Source organism: Conger conger, chromosome 17, assembly GCF_963514075.1.
Source record: "Conger conger chromosome 17, fConCon1.1, whole genome shotgun sequence".
NCBI lineage: Eukaryota > Metazoa > Chordata > Actinopteri > Anguilliformes > Congridae > Conger > Conger conger.
In genome coordinates, this window is record NC_083776.1 from 6542044 (window position 1) to 6558569 (window position 16526).

The following is a 16526-nucleotide window of genomic DNA, read 5'->3' on the forward strand; positions in this document are numbered from 1 at the left end:
GACCCTGGCTTTCACATTCATTTTACGACACTATTTACTATTATAATTAGTGTTTGTATCTGTAAAATTAAATAGCCAATACCAGAAAATACATCCATATAAAATACATTTCATTAATAAAATATATGAATTGTTTGTTGTGCATGTATGATTTCACTCATCTTCCAAATTTGTGTTGTGTAGTACATTGATTTGCTTGATCCTTTAGATCAAAATATTTGTCACTTTATTTTCTTAAACTTTAATAGAACTCGTTGGAAACAGTGACAGTTTGGATCCAGAAGCTTTATTGAAGGACATCCATTTTGAACTGTGGTCCCATACTACTCCTACACTCTGGCGTTAAAACTTGGCCAGGTTGTGACTGAACTGTTCACACAGGATTGTGCTGTGTACTACTGTTTAATGTGCAGCTCGCTTTTTGTTTAACATTTGTTCGCAAAGAAAGCACTGTTGATATAACATAACTGATTGGCAACAAAATGTGACATCCATAGATTGATATGTTTCAATGCAGCTTCCTGTTTTTCACATGGTGCTGGGTTTTTATTTTTTTGCAATATTTTCCCAAACAGGAATTAATTTCACTTATATAGTGTGAATTTAATGTGAATGTGAATCCAAAGGAATATTTCAATGACATATACAGCATAAAATATTTATTTCGATGAGTTTCTTGAAAAAATATTCCCTTATGATTAATACATAATTTTTCTCAGGTAACCTAAACAACAATCACATAAATAAATACCAATGTTGTTATTACAATAAGTATGTGATAGCTGTTTCATATTCTACGTGTCCCCAAATCAGGCTTGGCACAGACGACGTTGAGCAGTTACTGATCCTGGAGTATTGTAAAAAGCTGCTGGGCTAACTGCAGGTCTCGCTGCTTTCATGTGTTTTGTGAGAAAGGAGATATCCAGCTGTGCTGTAATGTAATGTAATATCATAATGCGGCAAGCTGACTTTTAAGGCATGAAATGCACACTTGAGTTAGGAAACACAAAGTAAATCGGTCAGTGTAGCGGAACATTAGCTGACTGAAGGCAGGTCCAGCTCCTCGGGTTTTTCATCTGCGCTCTGTACCGCTAATGTTCCCTTCTGCGTCTCAGGACTTCTGACACAATGGAACTAAAAAGCACTTTGGAAGCAAGCCCGTTCTATAGACAATAGACAATGTTATCTGGTTGAAATTTCATTTTATTTTATTTGTCGGATAAGTCCATTAAAACTTGGCACGCTGAAGCTCCACTAAAACTGCGCATTAAAACATTTTCCTTGTTTTTATCAATATTGCTGTGACTGTAATCTGCTCCTGCAGCAGCAAGCGAACCGGGGGAGAGAGTACTGAGTAAGAGCTGCTTGACTGCTGAAAACCCCAGTGTTTGTCTCTTAACCTGCCTCACAAGGGCTAACACTACCACAATGAGGAACACACACAACCCAGTGTTTGTCTCTTAACCTGCCTCGCAAGGGCTAACACTACCACAGTGAGGAACACACACAACCCAGTGTTTGTCTCTTAACCTGTCTCATACTACCACAGCCAGGAACACGCAAAACCCAGTGTTTGTCTCTTAACCTGCCTTACGAGGGCTAACTCCACCACTGCCAGGAACATGCAGGTGTTCAGCAGTGTTGGAATGTAAATTCAGTTCTTTACTTTGAATTTTAAATTACAGCAAGCGTTACACACTTTTATGAATTTGTATGCTGGCAAACAGATTTCTCATTGTTCAAGAGACTAAACATTAGAATATTCATCATGTAAACTACGCAAATAACAAATATCATCTGCTTATATTATTTGTGCAATATGTAAAATCCCGAATCATAACCTTGGAATTATACGGTTCTATCTGCATTCTGAGTAGTTTTGAGATACTGCGCTTTCCCATAATAACACAGCAAAACCAAAAGGCAGGGCAGTTCTTCATAGATTAAAATGACAGACACCCTAAAAGTACTCTGAATCTACAATATCAAAATCAAATTACCGGTAACGTACATAATTATGACACCAACTCATTTTTGTCAAAAATGTATATATAATTATAAGGTCTCTCCAAATGAATAATTTAATAGTAATCTGTAAAATGTGTCCTATTGAGCCTGTGATGATTATTTTGATCATCAGATTTAAGAATAAGCTGACGGTGAATTCACATCTGAAGCTCCCTGATGCACACGTCTCGGCTCTGGGACTGAAATGTCCCTCTCGGCCCACCGTACTGCCCTCTGACAGGGCTGTCAGTGCAGCGTAACATTAACCTCTCGCTGACTGGAACATGGCTGCCATCTTCCCCCTCCTCCTGTCAGATAAAACAACACGGAACTCCAGCACCATTCCTCTAATTCCACAATCAAACAAACAAACAAACAAACAAACAAACAGAAAAAGGTAACGCTGCAGATAAGGGCCGCCAATTCTTTTATCGCCCCAGTCGTGAAGCCGGTCCTTTTGTGTCCCGACGTGCGGTTAATCTGGTTTTAATTTAATTACGCCGTTAGCGGTTTGCGTTGCGGGCGCGCGCAGTACACTGCGTCTGTGCTCCTGAGACGGCGGCGGCATTGGGCAGGTATGGGGCAACGAGCGTGTTAATTAATAATGAACAATCTGACAGTACGCCCAGCCGTGACAGCGTTAAGACAGTCTGCGCGGCTTCCCCTGCATATTAATAAATACTTCATTATTATTTGATATGACAGCTGCTCAGAGGGCTACTATCAGCCTTCCCCCCTGTTACTGGCTGTGTTATGCTCGCCGTGACAGGACCGGGCATTTCTTTATTTGTGCCAAGGCCTTTTTTTTTTTTCAACAAAGGGAAGTTTGGTGACCTTTCTTACACACCGATGCACCATTGTGTGTGAGAGACGTGAATTAACAATGAGTTGGCAAATGACCAAGACGATTAGCCCCCTTCTGTTCCAAATGTGTGTGTGTGTGCTTGAGTGCATGGGTATGTGTGTATATACAATACATATACAGTACAGTGCAGAAGTCTTAGGCACCCTAGGCTATTATATATGTTTATTTTTTTGTGTGTGTTAGTATAAAAGAACACATTTGAGATTTCCATTTTTTCGAGAGACATTTTTCTATTTAATGAAAGAAAGTAACATATTACTGTAAGCAATTGACTACTTTTTACATAAAAACTTGATCAAGGCTGTCTGAGATCAGAAGCAAGGAGCCAACCACAGTCTGCCGAAGAACTGTGGCGAGTTCTCCAACATGCTCAGAACAACCTCCCTGCTGTTTGTCTTAGCCAACGCTGTCCTGCAGTTCTATATCTCAGAGAAGTGATGCAGTTTTAACGCCGAAGGGTGGTCACAAAAAATATAGATTTGATTCAGTTTTGAACTATTATGCCAAATTACTAAAATTAAATGTAAAATGTATAGTATATTTATTTAGGACCTTTCATTGTATTATTTTTGAAAGACTAAGACTTTTGCACGGTACTGTACGTACATTTACATTTGTTTTTAATCATAATTATTTAATGCATTACATTTATTTTATCAATACTGATATGATATATTCTACCATTCTGTGCTGTGGATTCACGCGCACAGCTTTTGGACAGAAGATGAAGTCACTGCATGAGATGACATCCTCTGCTTAATCCTAACTGTCGGCTCCTTTTTTCTGCGATTCTGAGCGGCAAATTTGGAGCGCGCTGCTTTATGTGGTTGCGCAACGTCGTTTGTTTGTCAGTCACAGAGACTAATAAAAGGACAATTGAAGAATGAAACGGTTGCTTACATCTGTAATACGCTGGTTAGGCTAAAAGATGGATTCCACCATCTCAGAGAGAGAGGCGCCGAGGGGTCAAAAGCTTGCCTCATTATAAATATCAACCTTCACTCACGACTGCTGAAATATGATATTTGTTTACGGTATATTCCAGCCCTCCGTTTATTGAGCGCTAAGATGGGTAAATTACTGTACACAACAGGCTCAGGCTCGAGTCTCCGTTTATTGGGAGGTAAATTGGGTAAATGGCGGTACAGAGCGGCTGAAAGTTTGGTGTAGACCTAGAGGTGACTTTGAGAGGGCCCTGCAGTTTGAGTGCTCAGACAGGGTGCCTGCATTGTAATGACTGCAGAACAGCAGGGAGCCAGAGCCAGGCACAGACGATCAGCACACACACCATCACACAACAAACACACAGGCGCACAACAAACACACAGGCGCACAACAAACACACCATCACACAACAAACACACAGGCGCACAACAAACACACAGGCGCACAACAAACACACCATCACACAACAAACACACCATCACACAACAAACACACAGGCACACAACAAACACACAGGCACACAACAAACACACCATCACACAACAAACACACAGTCACAACAAACACACAGGCGCACAACAAACACACCATCACACAACAAACACACCATCACACAACAAACACACAGGCACACAACAAACACACCATCACACAACAAACACACAGTCACAACAAACACACAGGCGCACAACAAACACACCATCACACAACAAACACACCATCACACAACAAACACACAGGCACACAACAAACACACCATCACACAACAAACACACAGTCACAACAAACACACAGGCGCACAACAAACACACCATCACACAACAAACACACCATCACACAACACACACACCATCACACAACAAACACACATGCACGCAACAAACACACCATCACACAACAAACACACCATCACACAACAAACACACAGTCACAACAAACACACCATCACACAACAAACACACCATCACACAACAAACACACAGTCACAACAAACACACCATCACACAGCAAACACACAGTCACAACAAACACACCATCGCACAACGAACACACAGGCACACAACAAACACACCATCACACAGCAAACACAGTCACAACAAACACACCATCACACAACAAACACACCATCACACAACAAACACACCATCACACAACAAACACACAGTCACAACAAACACACCATCACACAACAAACACACCATCACACAACAAACACACCATCACACAGCAAACACACAGTCACAACAAACACACCATCGCACAACGAACACACAGGCACACAACAAACACACCATCACACAGCAAACACACAGTCACAACACACACCATCGCACAACAAACACACAGGCACACAACAAACACACAGGCACACAACAAACACACCATCACACAACAAACACACAGGCGCACAACAAACACACCATCACACAGCAAACACACAGTCACAACACACACCATCGCACAACAAACACACAGGCACGCAACAAACACACCATCGCACAATAGACACACAGTCACACAACAAACACACCATCGCACAACAAACGCACCGTTGCACAACAAACACAGTCACACAACAAACACACCATCACACAACAAACACACAGTCACAACAAACACGCCATCGCACAACAAACGCACTGTCGCACAACAAACACACAGTCACACAACAAACACAGTTTGAGGAGCAGCAGGCTGGTGGCAGGATGTGGGGACCATTACAGGTACACAGTCCTGCTTTCATCTTCCTTTCTCCTGCAAAAGGAGAATTCAGAATTCCTCTGAATATTTCAGTTCGATATATTTTTCATGTCCAACCTTTCTTTGAGTATATAAAAGAAAAGAAAAACAAATCTGGAAAGATCTGCAATTGCAAATATCTTTCTTTTTTTGTCCCCCAAAAAGACATGGGAATGTTTTGATTGTGTTTCCTGGAGTGAATACTCCAAAGTTCTTCTTTGAGTGAATTCTGTTTTATCTTTGTGAGTATGCATGCAATCTCTCTGCAACATCATAGACCACCAACTCTCCAATTTTGTGAAAGATTGTACAATAACAATAAATAAATGAGAAGAATCTGTCCTTGTAGCTGTGTGACTCCAGCTATATGGCCTTGTGTTTGTGCGAGTGTGTGTGTGCGTGCGTGCGTTCATTCTTGTATGCCTCTTGCTTTCTACATCAGATGTAATATGTTCTCATGATGGATTCTGATGAACATGCAGTTGTGTTGTAGGGTAGACGGAATAAACATTTATTACAATTCATATCTACTTTTGCTAACCTTGTGACTTGTTCATGGCGGAAAACAGTCTCCTTTGATGAGAGACTTGTTCCCATTCTCTTAAATCAAAGCTTTCTGTAGGTTTAAGATGGAAGCAAAGCGACAAGGAACATCTGTCACTTCACGATTTTCCGTTTTTAAACAATTGAAGGAAAGCCGCCTCTGCAGAATTATTAACTCGGCTGTTAGACCTTTTACAGGATCCGTTATTGTAGAAGAGGAATATTTTCCTTTATTTTTAGAATCGAGCTGTAATAAACGACTCATTTTGCTGAGAGACCGGGTCCTGAACGGGCTTCAGTGAGTGTGAGAGGTAGGCCCTGCCGCCTTTACCAGAACAATACTCTCAAACCGTGCTTTTACTGCCAGAATGCACGAACCTTGCCACACATTTCACAAGCACAGCGAGTCCTCCCTGACCTCCAGGCAGCCTCCTCTGTTCAAATAAACATCTGGAACAAGCTTTATTTATATTGTTGTTGCCGTTCTTTTGGTCCCACAGAATTTGGTGTTCTTTTGGGTTCCACAGAATGTGGTGTTCTTTTGTTGTTTTGGTGTCCATTTGGTTTTAGTTCCAGTTTAGTTTGTTGTCGAGCTGCTCGAATGCTCGTGAAACTCTCTCATATCCCTCAGGTTAAATGTCACCAACTTTCACACTTTGCTTTGTTGGTTTACTGAAACTAGGAGTGCATTGCTAAGCCTTATATTTACCAACTTTTACTCTTCGCTTAAATGTAAGTTTTATTTGTTACTTTTGAGTTACTTACATTTTTCCTTGGATGAACACAGATCATTTTTTTATCAGCTGCTTTAAAGAAGTAACACTTTAAAGTATTATAATTTTATTTTAATTAATTTAAGGCAATACTCTGTGAATCCACAGGGTATGACTTTGATTAGTGTGCTCTTACTGACAGTTCTGAGTTTCTGTAAAATAAAGTAAAATAAAATAAACATTAATGTTTATTGCATTAAAGGTCATTTCCACATTTCCTTGAAGAGGTACATTTTGGTGTGTTGTTGCTGTAAATAATTGTTGATGGTTGGAGTGAAATCTAAGAATAGTTCCAACAAATATGATTAATTTAATTCCAGGAATGTCAGAATGGCATGTTTCCATTCTCCACATTCTCACACTCGAGCTGGAAATGGCATCAAAGCAGTTGTGTGTGCAGTGTTTAGGGAAGTGCCTGGGGCCTGGGGCTAATTCAGAGGAGTGCCTAGGAGACAATCAGCGTTAGGGCCTGCCAGGTTTTACAGGAAAACAATGGAAAAGATTGGGATCAGTTTACAATACCAGCTCTCCCCTGCATAATATTGTTTCTTACAAATCATAACCACAGTCTTTACAAATAATGTAATGGTTCTGGATATGAAATAATTTAAAAATACACAATCATAATCGGAACATTATCGACAATATTCATATAATAATTCACATTTTAATGAATAAATCCCTTGACATATTGGATGTGATACATTCACTTGAGACATCCTGAAAGCCAAATACCAGAGAATGGAGATTAACGTGCTTTTAAGCCGTATTCTAAGAGAAGTAATTTATATATTCGTATATTTATATACCTGAGAGCGATGGTAATATTTCTCTCGGTTATGTGTGCGTCTCATTGGGAGGGGAGTGACTCCCTCCCGCTCTCCATAAAGGAGCGTTGACCTCCAGTGAGCGGGGCTCCATTCATTAGAGCACTGAGGGGGCACGCATGGGGAACGGGGGCCCTGTCCGGAGGGCCCACTCGTGGGGAACAGGGGCCCCGTCCGGAGGGCCCACGCGTGGGGAACAGGGGCCCTGTCCGGGGGGCCCACGCGTGGGGAACGGGGGCCCCGTCCGGAGGGCCCACTTTGTTATGATGTATACCATGCGTCAATATGGAGGCGCCGTATTTGACAATGCAAACAAGCGTTTAAATGATGCCTGCGTTTCACCGGGGGAACGCGCGGAGCACCATCTGCCTATCAGACGGCCGGAGGCAGGGCCGCGCGCTGAGGCCGCATGGCAGCCGGCGGGGAGATGGAGCTCAAAACGCCCGTATCGCCCGTATCGGCACGCTCAAAACACCACGCCCGTATAGCCACGCTCAAAACGCCACGCCCGTATCACCACGCTCTAAACACCATGCCCGTATCGCCCGTATCACCACGCTCTAAACACCACGCCCGTATCGCCCGTATCACCACGCTCTAAACACCATGCCCGTATCGCCCGTATCGCCCGTATCGCCACGCTCTAAACACCATGCCCGTATCGCCCGTATCGCCACGCTCTAAACACCACGCCCGTATCGCCCGTATCACCACGCTCTAAACACCATGCCCGTATCGCCCGTATCGCCCGTATCGCCACGCTCTAAACACCATGCCCGTATCGCCCGTATCGCCACGCTCTAAACACCACGCCCGTATCGCCCGTATCGCCACGCTCAAAACGCCACGCCCGTATCGCCCGTATCACCACGCTCTAAACACCACGCCCGTATCGCCCGTATCGCCCGTATCACCACGCTCTAAACGCCACGCCCGTATCGCCACACTCTAAACGCCACGCCCGTATCACCACGCTCTAAACGCCACGCCCGTATCGCCACACTCTAAACGCCACGCCCGTATCGCCACGCTCTAAACGCCACGCCCGTATCGCCCGTATCGCCACGCTCAAAACGCCCGTATCGCCCGTATCGCCACGCTCTAAACGCCACGCCCGTATCGCCCGTATCGCCACGCTCAAAACGCCCGTATCGCCCGTATCGCCACGCTCTAAACACCATGCCCGTATCGCCCGTATCGCCACGCTCTAAACGCCATGCCCGTATCGCCCGTATCGCCCGTATCGCCCGTATCGCCCGTATCGCCACGCTCTAAACACCATGCCCGTATCGCCCGTATCGCCACGCTCTAAACACCATGCCCGTATCGCCCGTATCACCACGCTCTAAACACCATGCCCGTATCGCCCGTATCGCCCGTATCGCCACGCTCTAAACACCATGCCCGTATCGCCCGTATCGCCACGCTCTAAACACCACGCCCGTATCGCCCGTATCGCCACGCTCAAAACGCCACGCCCGTATCGCCCGTATCACCACGCTCTAAACGCCACGCCCGTATCGCCACACTCTAAACGCCACGCCCGTATCACCACGCTCTAAACGCCACGCCCGTATCGCCACACTCTAAACGCCACGCCCGTATCGCCACGCTCTAAACGCCACGCCCGTATCGCCCGTATCGCCACGCTCAAAACGCCCGTATCGCCCGTATCGCCACGCTCTAAACGCCACGCCCGTATCGCCCGTATCGCCACGCTCAAAACGCCCGTATCGCCCGTATCGCCACGCTCTAAACACCATGCCCGTATCGCCCGTATCGCCCGTATCGCCACGCTCTAAACGCCATGCCCGTATCGCCCGTATCGCCCGTATCGCCCGTATCGCCACGCTCTAAACACCATGCCCGTATCGCCCGTATCGCCACGCTCTAAACACCATGCCCGTATCGCCCGTATCGCCACGCTCAAAACGCCCGTATCGCCCGTATCGCCACGCTCTAAACACCATGCCCGTATCGCCCGTATCGCCCGTATCGCCCGTATCGCCCGTATCGCCCGTATCGCCACGCTCTAAACGCCATGCCCGTATCGCCCGTATCGCCCGTATCGCCCGTATCGCCACGCTCTAAACACCATGCCCGTATCGCCCGTATCGCCACGCTCTAAACACCATGCCCGTATCGCCCGTATCGCCACGCTCTAAACACCATGCCCGTATCGCCCGTATCGCCCGTATCACCACGCTCTAAACACCACGCCCGTATCGCCCGTATCGCCACGCTCTAAACACCATGCCCGTATCGCCCGTATCGCCCGTATCACCACGCTCTAAACACCACGCCCGTATCGCCCGTATCGCCACGCTCTAAACACCATGCCCGCGCTCCAGCCCGGCCTCCGACACGGACACAGATAAGTGACGGGATATTCCTGAATCGGCTCGTCTCCGGCGCCCAACGCAGACCCGGACGCCGGTCATAAGCGGGGTGCGTAACGCGGTAAAAACCCTCGACTCTCATTGGTTATTACACGGCCACTCAGAACGCACCGTCCGTCCTCTGACGGCGTCTCTGCCGACAGCGTTCCCCGGAAATCCGATGTGCCGACTGCGATCTGCAGACATCCCCAATATCAGTTTCACCATGTCATCTCCAGGGAGGACGGAATAAACATTTATGTTTTAACATCAGTCAATAAAATTTGACGTTATTTATTTGTGTGGACGTGCTCTCATGTGTTCTCATGTGTGTGCTTTGCACGCAGTGTTGGAGGTAGAATTGCAGCATTGCTGTGTTATTGTTCATTTACAATATGAATGTGTATGTGAGTGTTTGAAGGGCTTAAATATGACCACTATGTAAAATACACCACACTACAAAGCGTTAATTCACTCCAGCACGAGTAATTTATAAAAAAGTGTGTTGAAGGTCAGAGCATGGCGACTGCAGTCTTTCTCTCTCTCTCGCTCTCTCTCTCTCTCTCTCTCTCTCTCTCTCTCTCTCTCTCTCTCTCTCTCTCTCGCGCTCTCTGAAGACTCTGTTTCTGTGAGTGCATCAATCCTGGCGTGGACATGTCCCAGCACCCTTTCTCTCTGGTGGTGTTTGTGAGAGGAATCTTCTGTGAGAGACTCTTTCACTCTTCTGTGAGAGACTCTTTCACTCTTCTGTGAGAGACTCTTTCACTCTTCTGTTAGAGGACTCTTTCATTCTTCTGTGAGAGACTCTTTCACTCTTCTGTGAGGTATGAAAGATGTGGTTGTGTGGAGAGATTTCTGTCATAAAGGCACAGGGCCTATAAGAACTGATGAACATAATGACACATTATTTGTACACACACACACACAGAGGCACAGACACACACTCACACACACAGACACAGAGGCACAGACACATATACACACACACACACACACACACAGGCACAGACACATACATGCACACACACACACACACACACACACACACACACACAGAGGCACGGACACATACATGCACACACACACACACACACACACACTCACACACAGAGGCACGGACACATACATGCACACACACACACACTCACACACAGAGGCATGGACACATACATGCACACACACGGACACATACGCACGCACACACACACACACACATGGACACATACATGCACACACACGGACACATACGCACGCACACAAACACACACACACACATGGACACATACGCACACACATATTTACGTACATTATATGTGCGCACCCATGCACATACGTACAGTGCTTTGTTCTCAAAGGTTTTCCAGCGGAAGCTATAGATCTGGAGGTGAATCACTCTGTTCTCTGTGTGATATACATGCTCTCCCCAGCCTCAGAGCTGGCCTTTTAGCTTCATCAGACACAAAGGAGCAGCTCATTCCAGCCATCAAAGCTGCAGTTCTCACAAAGCTGTGTTATTACACTGTTGTGTTTGTGTGGAGAGTGTGGGTTTGATCGCTGCGTGTGTGATTAAAACGGGCTCAGAATGTATGCATGCGGTCTTTGGAAGTGTGTGTTTGATTCTCCCTCTCTCTCTGTGCTGGCCTGTGTGTTCTCTGTGGGACTCACACCACAGTCTGTTTGCAAACAGGAATAATGACAGTATGTCTGACTCCATCTGCTAGCATCAAAGCACCGTGCTGTATCTGCTTCATTGGGCACTCACACACACACACTCTCACACACACACTCATATTCACACACACACACACTCTCACACACACACACACACACACACACTCTCACACACACACACATACTCTCACACACACACATACTCACACACACATACTCTCACACACACACACACACACACACTCTCACACACACTCTCACACACACTCACACACACACTCTCTCTCACATACACACACACTCTCACACGCACACACACACACACACACACTCACACACTCTCACGCACACTCTCACACGCACACTCTTACACGCACACTCTCACACACACACTCTCACACACACTCTCACACACACACACACTCACTCACACACACACACACACACTCTCTCACACACTCTCACACACACACACACGCACACTCATACTCACACACACACACACTCTCAGGCACACTCTCACACGCACTCATACTCTCACACGCACTCGCACTCGCACATGCACACTCCCACATGCACACACACACACACACTCCCACATGCACACACACACACACACAAACACACACACACTCACACCCACACCCACGCACACACACACACACACTCACACTCACACTCACACACACACTCACACCCACACACTCACACCCACACACACTCACACTCACACACCCACACACACACTTTGTCTGTGTCTTTGTGCTGCGGTAGCTTCATGCTAACGAGTGAATGAATGACTAAATGAATGATGAATGAATGAATGCAGAAATGAATTCACGGCTGAATGAGTAACTGAATGAATGTATGAGTGAATGAATGAAATGATGAATGAGTGAATGAATAAACGAATGAACGGCTGACCCATGGGGCGACATGGCTCAGGCAGTAAGAGCAGTCGTCTGGCAGTCGGAGGGTTGCCAGTTCGATCCCCCGCCCGGGCTGTGTCGAAGTGTCCCTGAGCAAGACACCTAAACCCCCAAATGCTCCTGACGAGCTGGTCGGCGCCTCGCATGGGAGCCAATCGCCGTCGGTGTGTGAGTGTGTGTATGAATGGGTGGATGAGAAGCATCAATTGTACAGCGCTTTGGATAAAGGCGCTATATAAATGCCAGTCATTGACCATGTGCCGTGCCCTCCTCCCCCAGGCCTGACTGCAGCAGCAGCAGCAGCGGCGAACGCCGCCATCGCTGAGGCCATGAAGGTGAAGAAGATCAAGCTGGAGGTGATGAGCAGCTACCACAGCGGCAGCCACCAACCCGACTCCGAGAACGGAGAGCTCAACTCCAGTGTGGGTCAGTACCCTTACTCACACCTTACACCTTACTCACACCTTACACACACCTTACACCTTACACACACCTTACACGCACCTTACACACACCTTACACCTTACACACACCTTACACACACCTTACACCTTACTCACACCTTACACCTTACACCTTACACACACCCGCCCGACACCGAGAACGGAGCGCTCAACTCCAGCGTGGGTCAGTACCCTTACTCACACCTTACACACACCTTTCACCTTACACACACCTTACACCTTACTCACACACCCTTGTACCACACTGACAGAACGGAGAGCTCAACTCCAGCGTGGGTCAGTACCCTTACACACACCTTACACACACCTTACACACACCTTACACCTTACTCACACACCCTTGTACCACACTGACAGAACGGAGAGCTCAACACCAGCGTGGGTCAGTACCCTTACAGACACCTTACACGCACCTTACACACACCTTACACAAACCTTACACACGCCTTACACACACCCACCCACCCGCCCAACTCCGAGAACGGAGAGCTCAACTCCAGTGTGGGTCAGTACCCTTACTCACACCTTACACACACCTTACACACACCCGCCCGCCCGACACCGAGAACGGAGAGCTCAACTCCAGCGTGGGTCAGTACCCTTACCCTGCCCTTACTCACACCTTACACACACCTTCCACACACCTTACTCACACCCCAGGCTTACTCAAACCCCAACACTTACACACGTACACACACACACACACACACACACACACACACACATATATACATACACACACACACATATACATACTCACACACACACACACACTCTCACACACACACGCACACACATGCACATACTGTACAGACACACACATATATGCATATATTTACAGTATGTACAGTATACAAATAAATACTGTGCAAAAGTCTGAGGCACCATAGATTTAAAAAAAAAAGAAATTTTCATTGATATTTTTCTTTTTTCTTTTTTTGTTTTCTGCATTAGTGTGTCAGTAGAAAAGAGCAAATTTCATACTTCCAAAAAAATGTCATGTTACACTGAAACAAATGTTAATGCATTTTGCTAGATAAAGTAACATATTAAGTAACAGACCACTTTTCAGATAGAAACTTGATCGAGGCTGTCTGGGATTACCTGGAGAGTCAGAAGCAAGCGAGACAGCCACAGTCCGCAGGACTTCTCCAACATGGTTGGTACAACCGACCAGCCGATTTCCTTATAAAACTGCAGGACTGTGTACCTAAGAGAATGTAGCCTTAAAGGCAAAGGGTGATCACAAGAAATACTGTTTCTTTTGTTTTTTTTCCACTGCTCTTTATAGGACATTTTCTGACTCTTATTTTTGAAAGCTTTGCTTAATGGAATAATGTGCCTAAGACTTTTACACAGTACTGTACATATGTGTGCGTGTATATGCAGTATATATGCTTACATAATTATTGTACATATCACGAATTTGGCCATCAGCGAGTATTCTGGAAACAAATTTGATGTTGGTGTGAGTCAAAGCCATTGTGAAACGATTTTGTCGGTTTAACTGTAAAGTGCGGCTTGCGAAAGTACACCTCTGTAGCTATGCAGTTAATATAAACAACTCCCTTACAATACACCGGCTCAAAATCTGCATTCCGCGCAGACTGAGAGCAATTTCACATGGCTACCTTTTCCTGTCTCCCATTTCTGTCTCTGGAAACTATTGATATTTGCTTCCTATTGAAGAAAAGGGCTTAATGTATTAGACTGATAACAGACATTGAACTTCAGAAGTGCTTTTCTTTCCACGGACATTCTCATTTTTAGCATATAACTTGTAAGATCTGCGGTCATTGTGGAGAAAGGCAGGACGTGTGTGAGTAGAGTGTGTGTTTAATGTCCTGGGTGTGCCATCGAGACTGCTTCTAAAAGGCCTGTGTGTTTCTCCTGCTCACTGAGAGTCTGTGGCCTGCTGCTCGTTTGGTTCCGGAAAAGGTTAATTACTCTTCTTTTTAAACAAGTATCTCTGTCTCCCAGGTCTGAAACCTTTACAACACTGATAGGAATATCTAAAAACATTGTGACCTCCTCGTTTTGTCTCCTGTACTTGATTAGATAATATATTCAGTTGATTGCTTTAATTAATTGCTTAAATATTACACTCAATGGTTTATTTACCAACTTAGTGGCTTGGTTATTTACGGTTGACTATAAATCTGTATTTATGTTTTATAAAGCAGAACAGCGAGTGCTATCTCACTCTGACAGCATTCTGGACAGATGAGACAACATTTGATATCAGTTTTAAATTTTAAAAACAAACAAATCCTCCTCAAACCCTCCATCACCGACTAATTAAAACTGAAACATGGCTACTGTAGCTGTGTCTTGGGATGGAAATTAAGCTTTTTTTAGTTTTACCTGGCTTCCAACGTTTCCATCTAAACATTTGTGTTGTAGTTGTTCTATTGTGTTGTGGTTGTTGTGATATTACAGTATAAACCTGCTTATTGTTGGGGCATGTTAAATATTTGAATTTAAAAATGTAGCTTCACTAACCTATGAGGTATTTTGATGCTACTGATTGAAAAAGTAGCAGAGCGTATCACCTGCTAGCAGAACCTTTACTGTACGTACCTTAATATACAAACATACCTTTTAATTACGTCTTTACACTGAAGGTTTGAGTTGGCTCAATGTCCCTTCTTCCTTCAAATTTTCAAAGTGGGCTCAACACCTTTGTGCTGCAAAACAGGCTTCCCCAAAGGACAGAGTGAGTGATTCACATGTCAATATTAATCAAAAAGCCATGATGTGGTCATATTCGCTGTAAAAATGAAAACATCAGCCTGTGACCTCAGATTGGATTTCATCCAGGTTCATCTACGCTCGGCGTTAGAGGAAAACCTCACCTGTGCAATACGCGCAGAGCAGGAGGAGGAACGTCGAAGTTTTGAGCTCGTGTTTACTGTGCGCCTATCACTGTTTATGAGCTTCTTGTTTTAGTGTCTATTTAGCAATTTAGGGGTCATCCAACTGTGTTCCATCCAACTGCTTTATGAACATTTTAGCTTCCCAAAATTTGTATACCAATTAAGAATGTAGCGTTTTTGCGTGAGGAAGGCGGTTGTTTTTTTTATTGCTCTCCGTGCGAATGGCCCAGCGTTCTGTGTGAAGGGTTCCACCGGGACCCCGTGTTCACCGCGTTCGTTCATTTCCCCCTGTCATTACCAAATGGCTTTCCATACCGCTTCTCCGCTGATGGCAATCGGGATTTTTGGATGAAGTGGCTCGATGAGGAGTTTCATACAGGCTAAATCTGCTCATTTGGCAGGTATTAGAGGGGGTGTTTCAATGTGATTTCAACTTCTGACTGCATTTTTACATTACTTTTGCTGGGCCAAGAAATAGTGCAAAATAATATATACTTTTTTTTCTTTC

The 16526-nt window shown here is 45.3% G+C and overlaps 1 protein-coding gene across 5 annotated transcripts in view; it reads left to right on the forward strand.

Annotated features, from left to right (window-relative positions):
- The window catches only part of LOC133116816 (dachshund homolog 1-like), a 169694-nt gene that overhangs the window by 81374 nt on the left and 71794 nt on the right, over positions 1-16526 (forward strand). For 2 of the 5 annotated variants that reach the window (XM_061226787.1, XM_061226789.1), the window contains exons 3-4: positions 12958-13104; positions 14203-14301. In XM_061226787.1, the coding sequence (XP_061082771.1) occupies positions 12958-13104; positions 14203-14301 (246 nt within the window). The remainder of the gene's footprint in view (positions 1-12957; positions 13105-14202; positions 14302-16526) is intronic. The other 3 variants (XM_061226790.1, XM_061226791.1, XM_061226788.1) reach the window with 2 other exon arrangements.